Source organism: Eurypyga helias, unplaced genomic scaffold (assembly GCF_000690775.1).
Source record: "Eurypyga helias isolate BGI_N326 unplaced genomic scaffold, ASM69077v1 scaffold2197, whole genome shotgun sequence".
Lineage (NCBI taxonomy): Eukaryota > Metazoa > Chordata > Aves > Eurypygiformes > Eurypygidae > Eurypyga > Eurypyga helias.
In genome coordinates, this window is record NW_010260897.1 from 9286 (window position 1) to 24106 (window position 14821).

The following is a 14821-nucleotide window of genomic DNA, read 5'->3' on the forward strand; positions in this document are numbered from 1 at the left end:
GTAAGTGGCTATTCCATTACAATTTTCAGACTTTCACTTCTTTCAAAGCATACCTAAAAGGGAATAGCAGATAAGAAAACTGAATTAAATAACATACAATTTCACAGTTCTGTTGCAGTCTGTAAAATACATAAAATGCATATAACCAGTTTGCTACTACAACAGCTGATGGGTTAATGCACAACATTCTAGGCATAGATGGAAGATGTCACAAAGTGATAACTACCAGGCTATTGATTCCCCAGTTTCAATTTCTGCACCATTATATTTTTTTTCCACTTATTGCATTCGACAATCACAAAAGAGCGTGTAGAAAATATCTCTCAAGTGGATGGGCACCTAACTAGCAGGACTAAGATACAGAGCAGCTTCTGCAGTGCCTCTGGCTGACAGTGACTGAAATACAGCAGGAAACTTCTGCTCATGGTTTAAATTGAACACTGGCCAAAAGGTATGTGTCAAGGTACCATGTTTTAAGAATGCCTTGGTACACCAGAAAAACAAATTCTGCCTTGCTACATACTGCACTTCTCATTAACAGAGCTGCAAAAGCCATCTTATGGAAAGACAATGAAACACACTTGCTAGTTTGCTATCTCAGTACGACATCTGCTTGATCCAGACGAATGAGGAAGTGAAGATTTTGCCTACTAGAACTTTATAAAAGCCTTTGACCACCCTCATGCATAAATACTAACCCACATATTAAAATGACTCATTCTCAACTACTTAAAACATTATGGTAACTGCTCCAAACATAATTAACTGCCCGTATCTATGTATGAAACTTGCAAATGAAAACAGTCACCCTTAAGATATTATTGTACCAAAAAAGATAAAAATACATAACAAACTACTTTTAAATTATTTTCTCTATCCATAAATAATTGGCCATGATCTGCTCTCACAAAATTATTTTAAGATTGTGTGTCTAATAAGAATTCCAACATTTGGCTACCCCAAGAAACTGCATTAAAAAACCCAAAACCCACTAAGCTAAGTGACCAGAGCCAGAGGGACTTGCATGCTAAGCAAGTTCCTTCTCAGGTCCATCAAGAACACCCTAGGGTCCCTCAGGGTCATGTTACTCTTTCACATGGAGAAGTTTCTCAGAGTAGCAAGAGATTAAAAGTTGCTGATGTTTTACCGTGGAGAAGAATTTGTTGGTTCCTCCCAAAACACGGAGGAAGAACTTTCATTGGGAAGTACTTTGATTCACAGAGAAGCGCTGGGAAGGTTATCTGTTCTTGCACTAAAATAGAATGTCTTTCTCTTACGTAGAAGCACAGTTCTAGAGTCATGCTGCAGCATAAGAGTACCATACACCCAGTCCCATAAACAACTGTGCAGAACACCCATGTCCTTAGGACCAAAGGCTGCCACTCTCCATCACAGACTCAAGCTCTGGATTCTGGTGATTAATTCTGTGTAACCCAGCTTACCTCTCACCCCCAGTCCACAAGAAAGGGTGAGACTTGGTTATCAGAGAGTCCGTACAGCCACAGGGTAGAGCAGTGACAAGTGCTCTGCTCCTCTGATAGGCAGTTTTCTTGTGGTGTAGTAGTGGATGACTTCAGGAACGCTGTCGAAGGGAGGGCTGTTCTGACCCAGGATGTATTTCTCTTTGGTTTTCACCAGTTTCATGTGCATAAAACCTTGACTGCTCCTGCACGGAAAGCAAATCATTAGTTCATGCTCGGATAGAGGGGAGTAGAATCACAAAAGGCTGTTCTTTGTGATGCTGGAGAATGTTGGAGAACAGATGCAAGTAGTTGCTGGGTGACACGCCAAGACGGTCAGACAGTGACTGCTAGCTGCAAACCCCCATGGACAGTCCAACACAAAGGCAGTCTAAGCTAGTATTTTTTTTTCACCACCTCTGTTGTCTGGATCCAGGTGCAAGGCTATCTTAACCTGGTATTGATCCACAGGTGTGTGAGACGACAACCCCTTTCCTGTCCCCCTGTGCCCCTCCTCGCCTTTCCCCCAGTGTTTTCCTGTGAACATTTACATTTCACTACAGCCAATCATTACTTCTGAACCAAAAAGTATTATTGGTTTTGGGCTATCAGAGGCCTGAGGCTCTCTTCATAGACACATAGGCAGGCCACGAGCCTCACTCAGATCAAGCTCTTATCTTTCAGGTGTGTTCAACAATTCTCTGAAGAAGTGACCCTTTCTGGTGAGCAGAAAACACTGCAGGCACTGTAGTTACAGCTCTACACACTTAAATCTTGCTTTAAATAGCAATTTCTTAGCAGACAAAATCTCTAATTGTAAGTGCTCTCTGAATTATTTCCTTTAAACAAGGGTGATTTCTTTAAATATATTATTATGAGGACAGTTGGACTGAAGGACTCCCTTCCTTCAGTTCACTATGCATCTGCTTGCTACAAAATGCCTTAAAAGTGTGCAGATAAATTAATGGAGTTGCAAGTGAATGTTAAATTCAGGAGTATAGCAAGAACTGGAGAACAATCTGCCAAGTGCACTTTCATGCAGAAAGGGCAAGAACACATGCAGTTTTTAAAACAGAAAGCAAATACATATAATGTAAACAAACTGCTACAAGCCATGTATTCATGATAAACAGCTGTTGCTTCCCTAATAAGGACCTATGTATGTACTTAGGTTTGGGTAATACATTGTCATTGAGCTTACAGTATATGATGTTTGTGACCATTTTAGTATTTGTCCCAGAATGTGCCAACAATTTCTTCACATTTTGCAATGACAGCACTAGTAGCACAGTGCCAGAACTTAACACTGGACTTCACTGCCTTTTTCCAGTCAACCCACATATATATAAGCATAAAATCATACACATTCACTGCAGAGTTTGCTTTCAACATGGATTAAAGGACAATTTACAATCAAGTGCTTCACACAGAATAGCAGGGAACTGTAAATTCATTCATGTGCCTGTGCAGGTTTGTGTAAATTCAACTTTTCCACAGTATTTTTCATAGGTGTTATCTCTCCCTCACAAATAGTTCAATATGTGCGCCCCTTTATTTCATGTCATCTCTCGTGAGTATACAGATATAAACAGTAAACAGTGTGGCCAGCAGGACTAGGGAAGTGCTTTGAACTCCAGCAGCGGTGAGATGACACCTTGAATCCTGTGTTCAGTTCTGGGCCCCTCACTACAAGAAAAACATTGAGGTGCTGGAGCGTGTCCAGAGAAGCGCAACAAAGCTGGTGAAGGGTCTAGAGCACAAGTCTTACGAAGAACGGCTGACAGAACTGGGGTTGTTTAGACTGGAAAAAAGAAGACTGAGGGGAGACAATATTGCTCTCTACAGGTACCTGAAAGGATGTTGTAACAAGGTGGATTTCAGTCTCTTTTCCCAAGCAACAAGTGAGAGGATGAGAGGAAACAGCCTCAAATTGGACCAGTGTGGCTTTAGATTCGGTATTAGGAAAAAATTCTTTACTGAAAGGGTTACCAAGCACTGGAACAGGCTGCCAGAGAAGTGGTAGAGTCACCATAGCTGGAGGTATTTAAAAGATGTGTAGACGTGGCACTTAGGGACATGGTTTAGCGGTGGACTTGGCAGTTAATGGTTGGACTTGATAATCTTTGAAATCCTTTCCAACCTAAAAGATTCTATGATTCTATATTCTCCCTGCCCCTTACCTATCCCTATCACAGGCTGCAATATATGTCAACTATCTCATTTTCCTTCAGCTAGAGATTAACTACCTTTTCACATTTCATAGATCACAGACCATCCATAAAAACATCTTGCTTCTGTTCCTGTTGCTGATCCACTGCCTGATCCCAGGGAGGTCATCACTTCTCTGACCTCATCCTCCTGCTCATGCAACATATTAGTACCACACCTGGCTTCTGGAGCTCTCCTGTTTTGACTGTCTACATATTATAATGGTAAAGATGCAAAAGTATCAGTTCAAGGATACAGTAGAAATAGGCTTCATTAATTGTTGGGGCAGGGGGATAAAGCAGACCCCCATCCCCCAGATAAAACACCAAAAAGGGTGCTGGCATCTGTTTTCCCACCAGTGATGTTAGTGTGTTCTCTGCTCACAAATTGCTGTGAGAAGCTCGTAGCTCATGTACTGCACAAAACACTGCAGAAGCAACACTGTTGTTGTCATTAATCACAGCTTCTCAGGCCTGCCACTTTTGCAGCAGCTAAACAAACACATGTAAAAAAGTAAAAAATACACAGCCAGAATGCTCGGCCTAATGGGAAGATGCTGGCTACAGACACCTGAGTGTTTTTCAGAACACATTAAATAACAAGTGAAAGGTGACAACAGTCATTTGAAAGTATTTCATTAAGGTTTCTGCAGCCAGTCATAATTTTTAATCAATGTATCTAAACAGTGAAACAATCTCTCCGCAAATTAATTACATTTGAAAAAAGGAACAGCAAGACATCACACTTGAATAGATATCCATGAACAAAGTCAATAATCACTTCACGGCTCTAGTTCAATACACTGTCAGAGCAACCCTGGATGGCTCATCACAGTAGCCTCACAGCACTGCTTTCCAGTGTTCAAAGTACAGTCCCAGCAGAGACCCGTGTCCATTGCTGCTGCCTGAATTTCCATTTCAACATAGCTGAATTGGGAAAGAGGCCTTAAGGGGGCACCCAGAAGTGGCTCTAGTGTTCCTGAAGAAAATATCCAACAAAGCTGGACTCTGGGAGATGCAAATGTAGTATAAATGCTCATTCTCTTGTAACATGAACCCCTTCAGTTTGGTGGCTGAACATCTGCCTTACATCAACAGGTTTTACATGGTTTACTATGCCTAGCGGTGGGGTAGTACTCCCCTCCTTTCTACACTTTAGACAGTCTTCCAGCCTCTGATGTGGAGGTCAAGACAACTCCACCTGCTTTTACATGTTCAACAACATTCTATTCTGAGGGAGCTGGTTTTCACACGACCAACATATGTACAGGCCTTAAGGTCTCAGTCTGCCATGAGACCAGGCAGCTGATAGAGGACTTGGTGCTCTACCTGGGCAATTCTCCTACCTAATGAGTAGGAGGAATGTTCTTAGGAACAACTCAGGCAGAAAGTTGCATGGCGATTTGACAGAGGTGGGTAAGCTGAAAGTTGTTATGGTTGAAATCCAGTAAATATTTTTATTTCAGATGTTCTTAGGAAGCCTTTGTTCTCCTCCTCTCTTGCTTCTGGCAAGGAATGCAGTCAAGGATGTGTTCTTGTGAATCACAGGTAACTTACTACAAGAACAGGCACATCAGCACAAGGACATACAACAGCAGCAGTGGTCCAAAACCCTAGTCTCCTCCCTTTGGTTCCAACAAGCCAATAGGAGCTACATGCTTTAATGGAAATCAAACAGAACCCTAATGAATTTGTCCCAGGCAAAGGTTTTCAGAACAACCTTGCTCCACAGGCCTTTCACAGCACTGTGCAACAGCCCATGGGAAACACATTGTCTCTAGTTTCCATTGTACCAGCACATCTCCTGGAACTGACAGAAAGAACCAAGCATGCAGGTGCAAGGGAAAGACAGGTTTCTAATAGAGGGGGAATTGGAAATAGCTAGGGATAGTAGCCCTTCATTTCTGTCAAAGAGTAAATGCCGCTGGTCCTCTTTTGCTTCTCCAGACTACTTAATATCTGCTGTGTGGCACACAGTGGTCTCTGGCAAAGTACTGTGGAGAGCCTGAGGACAGAAACACTTGGGCCTACTATAACTTGGAGCAGGTCAGGCTGCATAGCACCTGATATAGAGACCTTTAGGGTCCCATGGGATAATAAGCAGCATTGAGGCACTCCTGAGATCATTCTGGCATTTCAATTCACAAGGTCAGAGCTCAGTCAACAGCCTGCTTCTGTTGCCATGCTATACGTTTTTTGAATCAACGCACTGAAGAGATGGGATTAAATTATGAGATGGAGGCATAAGGAAAGTGCCTGAACATGCAACTCTTGCTGGAATACACTTACAGGGTAGCCATGGGGCACAAGGAGACTTACTGGCTGTGACAAATACCTATTATTACTGTGGACCTAGCAGCAAGCCAAATAGAGATTCACTGATCCATTACAGGAGAGAGAGCTATAAATATAACTAGCAATAAAGGTCCTAGTCTTTCCTGCAGAACATATCACCACAGGGCTGGCAATCAGGGCACCCGTTAATTTTCAAGGGAAGGAAAACGCACTGACAAGAGGAGAGAAGTAAGTAGTAAGGTGTGGAGAGTAACATGTTATCCAGCAAGCAGTTTATACAATAAAAAAAACCAAATAGAAGTTACTGTAATTTTACCAGAAGCATGGACAATCGAGCAGTTTTTGGAAAATGGGGGCAGTATGCCTCTAATCAAAAAGGCCTCTAAGAAACAAGTATCAAACACTTGGGAGCCACTCCCACAGGACACAATGACTAGAACAGAATCATGATACGTGGGGCTTGAGGCTACTGCCTTGATTCCCTACTATGTCTTGTCACCTTCAATTTTTGTATCAAGAAATTTGTTGAAATCATGACAGTTAAAACTACAGTCAGATTCAAAGCCAGTAATTGCATATCAGCATGTGCCTGCTGTCTCTAACATTAGTGTCACAGAGTGCTCCCAGAGATGTCATTCCACGGAAACACAGGCCACACAGTGTGTGCTAAATAGGGACACTGTAAAGACTGTGTCAGAGCAGGATGTATGACAAGAACCTAGGGCAAATTTCAGCAGAAGCAGGAAACAGAGTCCAACCAGCGTGGACACTCAGGAATTACTCACAGAGAAGAGCTGTTAATTTTTTCCACTGTAGTATCCACCAACTCTAGAGCTAGGATTCAAGAACCATATCCTAGTGCAGTTATTCTAGGTTAATGAAACAACTGAGAAGGTTGCAAGTTTATGACAAGAATAAATTGCCAGACTGGATGAGGCTTTGAGCAAGCTGGTCTAGTGGAAGGTGTCCCTGCCCATGGCAGGGGGGTTGGAACTAGATGATCCTTAAGGTCCCTTCCAACCTAAACCGTTGCCGATTCTGTGAAATTACCCATGGCTGGTCAGACTTAATTTCATGCTATAGCTTTATTAACAAGTATCCACCATAAGTACTATGTGCCTTTATAGAGTGACACCAGATGTTCAGCAGCCAGTGCTTTTCATTTCACAAAACATAAATACACCCGTGAAATAAAACAGGGTGCAGTCCTCCAGGAGCAGCCTGCCACAGCATGGGCTTACCACAGCTACTTTCTCTGGTGCTGGGTCCCTCTCAAGGTACAAGTTGTTGTCTATACGCCACCAGGACCCTCCACAGTTGCAGTGGACAGCCTGTCATCTCACCATGGGCTGCAGGAGAACCTCTGCTGTGGTGCACCTCCTCCCTTCACTGACTTTTGATGTCTGCCTTAATGTCTCCCTCACATCCCACTCCTCTCTCCATGCTGATTCTCTCTCCTCTGTTTCCGGTGCTGCTTCACTTTTGTGTTATCCACTCTTAAATATGTTAATTCGCCTCTTTTGTGTTATCCCCTCTTAAATATGTTAATTCGCAGAGGCACAGATTTGGCTTGGCCATGGTCAGAAGTGAGACCAATTTGAAACCAGGGGGGAGCTTCTAGAAGCTTCTCACAGGAGTCATCCCTGTGGACCTTCCCCCACTACCAGAACACCCACCACACAAACCCAACCCAACAGAGTGCCATAGGAGAGCAATCATCATCACAGGGAGTGGGATAGAGAATAAATAGGCTGAATCAAGAGGCCAGAGTCAGCACTAGTTTTGACAAATGTATGGCAGAGAGCTGAGAAGTAGTGAAAGAATCTTGTGCTCCAGAAAACACAGACTGGAGGAGGTCAGTCATTTACCCACAGAGCAAGTTATGGGGAGACTTAAAATACATACTACCAGGAAATCTGGTTTAGAAAACTTTGGAATACAACATGCAAAAGGATATTAAGGACCTGAATCCCAGTGTCCAAAAAAGCAAAATATAAATTTAATAGTCACTATTTTCTCTCGAAGTTGTGCTCTGGTCGAATAACAGAAACCACTGTGCTGATGGAAGAATTGAGCTAAATACTTAAAAACAAAAGTTGTATTCCAAGACTTACAAGAATTTAAGGGAAAATTTAAACCTACATATATCTACCTCCATATATCTGAAGCATGTGTCATTAACTCTTCAGTGTTTGAAAATATCTAGAGGACTACTACATCAGAGAATACACGGATCAAATGACAAAAGGACAACAGGAGCTGAACAGCAGGTGTGTTCCAGTCCAAGACAGACCCCTGTATTACAGAGAGATCCCAACAATAATAGCAAAGAAATCATGATTTAAAAAATAGTCCTACAAAATATTTTTCTTAAGCCTAAGAACAGAATTTTAAAACTAGGTTAACGGATGCACTTCTACTCAACCCAAAGTGGTATTAAAAAAACAATCTGAAATTTACTGTTTAGACCATCAGACTAAACCAGGGTAGAGTAGATACGCCCTGTATTTTTAATGAACATACAAATGTAAAAAGGATTAGGTTTGGTGCTGTCTAAGAAAGTGTTACCTTGTTACCATCAAGTATCATCACCATCTCAGCAGTAAAATGTGTCTCCAAAACAGACCTATGAAGAAATCATGTAAAAGCCAAACTGGCAGGGGTAATGCTAGTACAAAAGGCAAGTAGGTCTGTGTCCCAGATCTACTTGGAAGGGCAGATGCCACATCAGACCCCATTCTGTAAGACAGAAAGAAAAGAAACAATTCTCTTTGCACTTGTACAGCCCATACCAAGGTCAAGGGGCTTCCTGTTCTCCCGCACAGAAAACCTGGAACCTTTCCCTCTGCTGGAAATGCAAGTGTCCCTGCCCACGGCTGAAGGGTAAATCTAGATGAACTTTGAAGGACTATTCCAACCCAAACAATTCAGTGATTCTGTTCTACGGTATGTTGACGTCAACATCTGTAATGTACCCTCATCAGCCGAATGTGGGTGTGGCAAGTTCAGAGCAGCACTGAGAATGGAACAATGCTCATTTCTTAAATCTGTAGATCTTTCATCCTTGAAACTGCATTTTTTACTTTCAAGAACTGTAGCGATACTGTATGCCTCTACCACAGTAAATCACATGAAGCCTTCCTTCCATATAGGAAGCAAAAGGAGTAAAATTCCTAAACAATACAGTTGCTTATTCTGCCTGAAGCAGAAGCAGCAGGAGCATTTCAAGTCAGAACCAGAAAAAAAAAATCCAAGTTTATTTAGTTAAATGGACACCAAATGAAGACTGAAAATCTCTTAACATCCCCAGGCTGTAAGGTCCTAATTCAGTGATTGTTACTATACATCATGCAGATTGACAGTCTCAGACTCTGGGTGTTTGTGCGAGCTGAACTAGTGTAGCAACAGACTGGATCATTTTCTCTTCTTGCACCAGATTATGGATATTATGTCTTATATTTACATTTATTATGTTTTACTTACAAGTACTTACTTCAGTGAAAGAGAATAGTCATGCTTGCTTGTTTGACTATTTCTTACAAGGTAGCTACACTCTTTACATAAACGTAACAGGTTCTCTGCATCTGTCCGACTGATTGCTCCATGATACCATCTAGGAAAAAGCAGAGATTAATACACACACATATTCCAACTCATATTCCTTTTACTACTTTGTTTCTTTAAGGTAGGAATAATGGTTAATATCACATGGATATCTTTAAGATCCAACATATTACGGATAAAAGGCACATTGCTTGCATTATCTAAAGTTAACTTTACAACTTCACTAGGCCTGTAGTTCCTGTCAGCTGAAGAAGAATCTTATATCAGGAAAGCATGCAAGAGGATTGGCGTACATATTTATGCAAGTAAATCACACTCAGAGCAACACATTATAATCTCTATCTTGCAAGCAGTATACCCACAATACCCACTTTATTTCCTCCCCGTGATGTATCATTATTTCAACTAATATACAAAAGAGAAAAAGAAAACATCAAAAGTAAACAAAAAGAAAATCACATCTGAAGAACATGCATGTTAATAATGGAAAAAAATTGCTAAAATAAATCTCTCAGACAGAAGTAAAGTGATAAAATGTGAAAAAAATAAAACAAAGGCATCTGTTCTAAACACAGCTGTAACAACTCAGAGTACTTTAAGTAAATCCTTGATGGACCTCTAGAGTGGGTGTGATCAATTCAGGGAAGAAAGGAAATGGGGAGAGTAGCGCTGGGTCCTTCACTAGACTGATCACTGGAAAAAAAAAAGAAAAAGAAAAAGAAGAAGAACTTCCTCATGCTGCTCTGTATGAGCAATTAAAAATCTCACAGTTCAGTAATAAATGCTTTGACCCTTCTCCCCTTCTCCCAAGTTTCCCAAGTGATGTAATGTGTCTAGCCCTGCACTAGGTCAACTGAATCTTTGAGGATGATCTCTTCCTTCCTGCAACTGCCAGATGCACTTTGAAGCACAATGTGAGACTATCATGCCTGCATAAGCAGCATAATGCATACACGAGAAGTGCTCTCTTTCTGTTATTACCAGGAACTGTCACAGGCCTTATGCAAAAAAGTTTCCTTCCATTTATTCTAATTTTATTTCTTTCCTGGACTTACTCTAAGGGAGATGTTGCAACTGAAAGGTAAGTGATTAAAGACCAGACAGACCCCTTTGACAGAAGTCATGCTCTTAACCACTTTGTGCTGATGTCAACTCCATTGTCAAATCTGAAGAATGTACTAAACAAAAGTTGGTGCTCAAATACAAAATTCAGTTTGTGCCTGGTTACAACCAAAGTCTGCATTAGAGTAAGCTAAAAGAGTGCTATACTATTATATATTCAAGACAACTCCATCACTTCACAAATAAAATTGAGGCACAGATGTGAATGTTTCCAGGTAGTGTTCTCCCTATCCCACATTAGATATTTATTGCTGAAGGACGGCAAGCAATTCAAAGACTAGGTTGTCTTCTGAGTGTAAAGTCAGAAAATGGATTTGACAGTCTAAAAATTATTCCTATTAGCTCTAAATATTTCTTCTGGCCAAATAAAACCAAAATAAAATGTGACCTAGCCAAAACCAGGGAGATACACTGGACTGTGATATTCAGAGTAGAGTATTCCACATATTCTTCAGATCTGGTGCTCCTCAGATGACAGAGAGGTTCATGGAAATAGAATGCAGGGCTGGTTCGAGGAAGCAAAACTTGCTTTTAAAGCAGTTAGAAGTAAAATAGCGAAGTATGAAGACAGCTGCTGATGGGAGAACATCTGATTCAGAAATTATGCCTGGAAGCTGTTTTGGATATAACTGAGTGTAAACAGCAGTATGCAGAAGTGTAATTGCTTGTGAATTATATGCCCATGTAAATGGAACACTCAGATTGCTCCTGTCCCAGCTAGCTATTGAGATAAGCATAGTCCTACAATCTGCTTAAAGTTCCTGAATGATTTGCTGTTTCAACTGTATTGGGTCTGTTTGCCCCACCTCTGTTTATTTTTTAGATGTCAATATACAGGTATTTTGCAGGAAGGTCAAAGATTCAAATGTTAATGATGTGATTCCAAAATAGTGAAATGACAATCCCTGAAAGATACCAATGCAAAGGCATGGGACATAAAAACCTGAAGACATGCACGTCTTCTATGATATCCTGGAAAACATAGGCACAGCACGCAAACTTGAAAGCAAAATTCAAATATAATCACACACTTTGACCTTTATGAGGATCTCCTTCCAGGATTGATCCTGATTGTGGTTTATAAAACATTCTTCCTGATATCCCTTACTTTCTGAATGGTTTCAGCCACTAAGTAGCCACAGCTCCACTGAAGACAGGACAGCTGCATCAATTAGTGCACAACACTATCCTGTTTCTGAATTGGCCAGAGCAAAACAGGAAGTCACGAGATTTTGTATGAAAGCTGGGAGGGATTCACTTCCAATAAGACATTGGAAACAGCAGAACACGTTTTTGTCTTTTCACCGTTATTGAGGAAATGGTACAAATTCATTCCGTTCACAGTTATAGATTCCTTAATCACAATCATAGCTTTCTGTTTGGGAAACTCCCTAACCCACCTATCCACTTGTTAACTTCCATGCTTCCCTTCCTCTAGATCTTGTACTTCTTTCTACAAAAACACTCCATTTTAGTACAGAAAGATGGAATGAATGGCTTGGCATGGGCTGTAGAGAGGTCCCACACTACTAAAACTTTAGAAGTTCGAATGTTCATGAATAACCTAAGGTACAATAAATCTGAATTCTTCAATTTTCTGACACATTGTTAACTATGCATTCATTTCCTGAATAATCAGGTTTGATCCTGAATAATGAAGAATCAGAAAGAATCTCATGTGATTAACACTTGAATAATTAAAAGAAACAAAACTAGCCCTGCAGTTTTCAGCTGTTATTATCAACTGCAGTTATACTAAAAGAGAGAACTACACCACAATATTTTTATGAGTCAAAAGTTAATTAACAAATGCTCAACTTCCTGCAGTATTTAAAATACACTTATGGGGGTATGGTGGGCTGGAACTACTCAAATCTGAGGACCAAATCTTACAGTCAAATTCATAGCCTTTTAGTCATTTACCTAATGGTACCAGTGAGTGATTTCACAACCAGTGGTTGCTATGCCTTCTCTTGGAGTTAAGTCTACAATCTGTCAAAGAGCAGAAAGTTCAAAGGCTGAGTTTGATTAAATGGCATGTGACACCAGGTGGATGATACTATTCTCTGTTTCAAGCTTAAATTTCCAAATACTGTATGTAAAAATAGAATGTCAAAGAAAATGGAATTTATGGAACTATAGTCTCTCAGACACAACTGACAGAGGGACTCTCTCTCACTGAGGGTCTGAAGTCCAAAAGGCTTGCTAACCCTTCCAATACTGGTGCCATTCAGGAACAAAGTATTCTCACAAAAACAACACTCACATTCATGCTAAATTATGCCCTTCCTCTCCTGTGACAAAAAAAAAAAAAAAATTCTACGTCTAACTTATAATGGCAGTGTCTGCAGTACGTCTGCCTTAAGGGATTCAAGACACAGCTTTCTTACTTTTCTGTGTGAATTCATTTGCTTCTTAGTGCTAACAAATCTCAATGTTACATGTGTAAATTGCTCTACAAGAAGATTTTTATTTTTTGTGTGTAACAGAGGATTCTGGCCTTTCTATGAAGCTGCACCTTTGGTATGATACAGGACAGTGGGTCGTTACATCACACAAGCCAGTCTGTCCAAATGGTTCAAAGAACAACGAAGCAGGACAGAGGCCACCCTTAGGGATACTAGACATTCACTCCAGGGAATTCCTCCAGAACTTCAGTTTGGAACTGACAAAACTGCCTCTAAATACCACCTTCAAGTTTTACACCACCAGGAGTAGAAATAAATAACAGTCTCTGTTTTGAAAACTTTGTAAGTGGTCTTATCAGTCTGCCTCGGAGCAGTATTACAGGCAGATGTGAAGCACATTTGGGGTACCAGAAACATGCTATGCCTCCACAAACATGAAATCTGTGCAGCTTTAAAGCACAATTTATATATATGTGATAAACGCCTATTTTCCCTAATGCAGTGTAATCAGCATAGTTGCAAGTGGAATAACTGCACGTACTTGGCAGATAAATTTCACTTTTCCTACGATGAGTTTCCTGTTTTACTCTACTTTTTCTCTCACGAAAGTTAGTTAACCTCTGCAGGATTAATAAGGATAGGTTTCTTGTCAGCACAAATAAAGGGGATACTGAGGAGTGGAAGCTGGACAGCAGTACCTGAGTCATTTGCTACTCCTGTAAGAGGGGAGGCAAAAAGCTAGAGAGCAATTACTGAGCTTACTTACATCTGCTTTTCCAGTTGAATAGTTGGATCTATTCTCTCTCCCAGGATCCCATAAAATTCTGGACTGCCATGTCTGATGGTTTTAAAGCCTCCTCCAGGTGCTCTTAACTGCCTGTGCTGGTCATTTGAGAAAGAAGGAGATGCTTGCCGTTTCTCACTTCCATTAAACTGGGCTGCAAGATACACAATAATTACCTCTCCAGGCAAGTGTAACAGGGACCAAAATAGTTGTAGCGCTTAGCAGGGTTTCACTCTTCCTAGGGAGAATAAACGTACTCACTAGCATTAAGAGGTACTGGTTTATCTACAAAGTTTCATGTATCATGAAAAGGTGATTCTAATATGCAAAATACAGTCCTAAACCTCTTGCTTTTCCAGTAACAAAATCCACTTTCTTCCAAACCTTGTTACAATAACTAGTGCTGGTCTTAAAATTTGATACTTTCTTCCCCCAGTGATGATACTGTTAAACAAGTAACAATAACAAAGATAAGCTTTCAGTCACCTCCCATAATTACAATAATAAACAAGTGAGGACACCAAGAATCCAGCCTGACTTAGTTTCCGTCAAATCATCCTAACAGTGATCTGGGTGCAAATCCAGACAGCTGACACCCATCTATGCACATCAGAAATACTGGCAAGCAGCAATGAGTTAAAGTTGTATCCACTTATACAATGCTGGCACAAAGCTTTTGCCTTGAAACAATAGGGTACAAAGTGATGAAAAGGGAAAATGGCTTCGTTAAATTTCTCTCACAAACTATATACTAAGAAAAGCAAAATGACTTTTGCAAAGCTGTAATTTCTTAGCGCGCTGCAACATCTGCAACAAAGCACATACTAACGATGTCAGCATCCTCATTCCACACTTAGGACACTTACAGATTCTACATATCTATAATTTCAAAAAATAAAAGGACAGAACACTGATAGAAACAGTGAAAGGAGCTACCCACACCATCTTTCTGACTCTCACTGTCTTCTGTGGTTGGCTGCT

General features: G+C 40.7%; 1 protein-coding gene across 1 annotated transcript; it reads right to left on the reverse strand.

Annotated features, from left to right (window-relative positions):
• Nucleotides 1–1482: 1482 nt before the first annotated feature.
• LOC104512251 (SH2 domain-containing adapter protein B-like) lies at nt 1483–14016 on the reverse strand (the record flags this gene model as incomplete). Its single annotated transcript, XM_010155169.1, has 3 exons — nt 1483–1666; nt 9456–9575; nt 13823–14016. Coding segments are annotated over 3 exons (498 nt in total), but the record flags the coding sequence as incomplete, so codon positions are not given.
• Nucleotides 14017–14821: the final 805 nt, after the last annotated feature.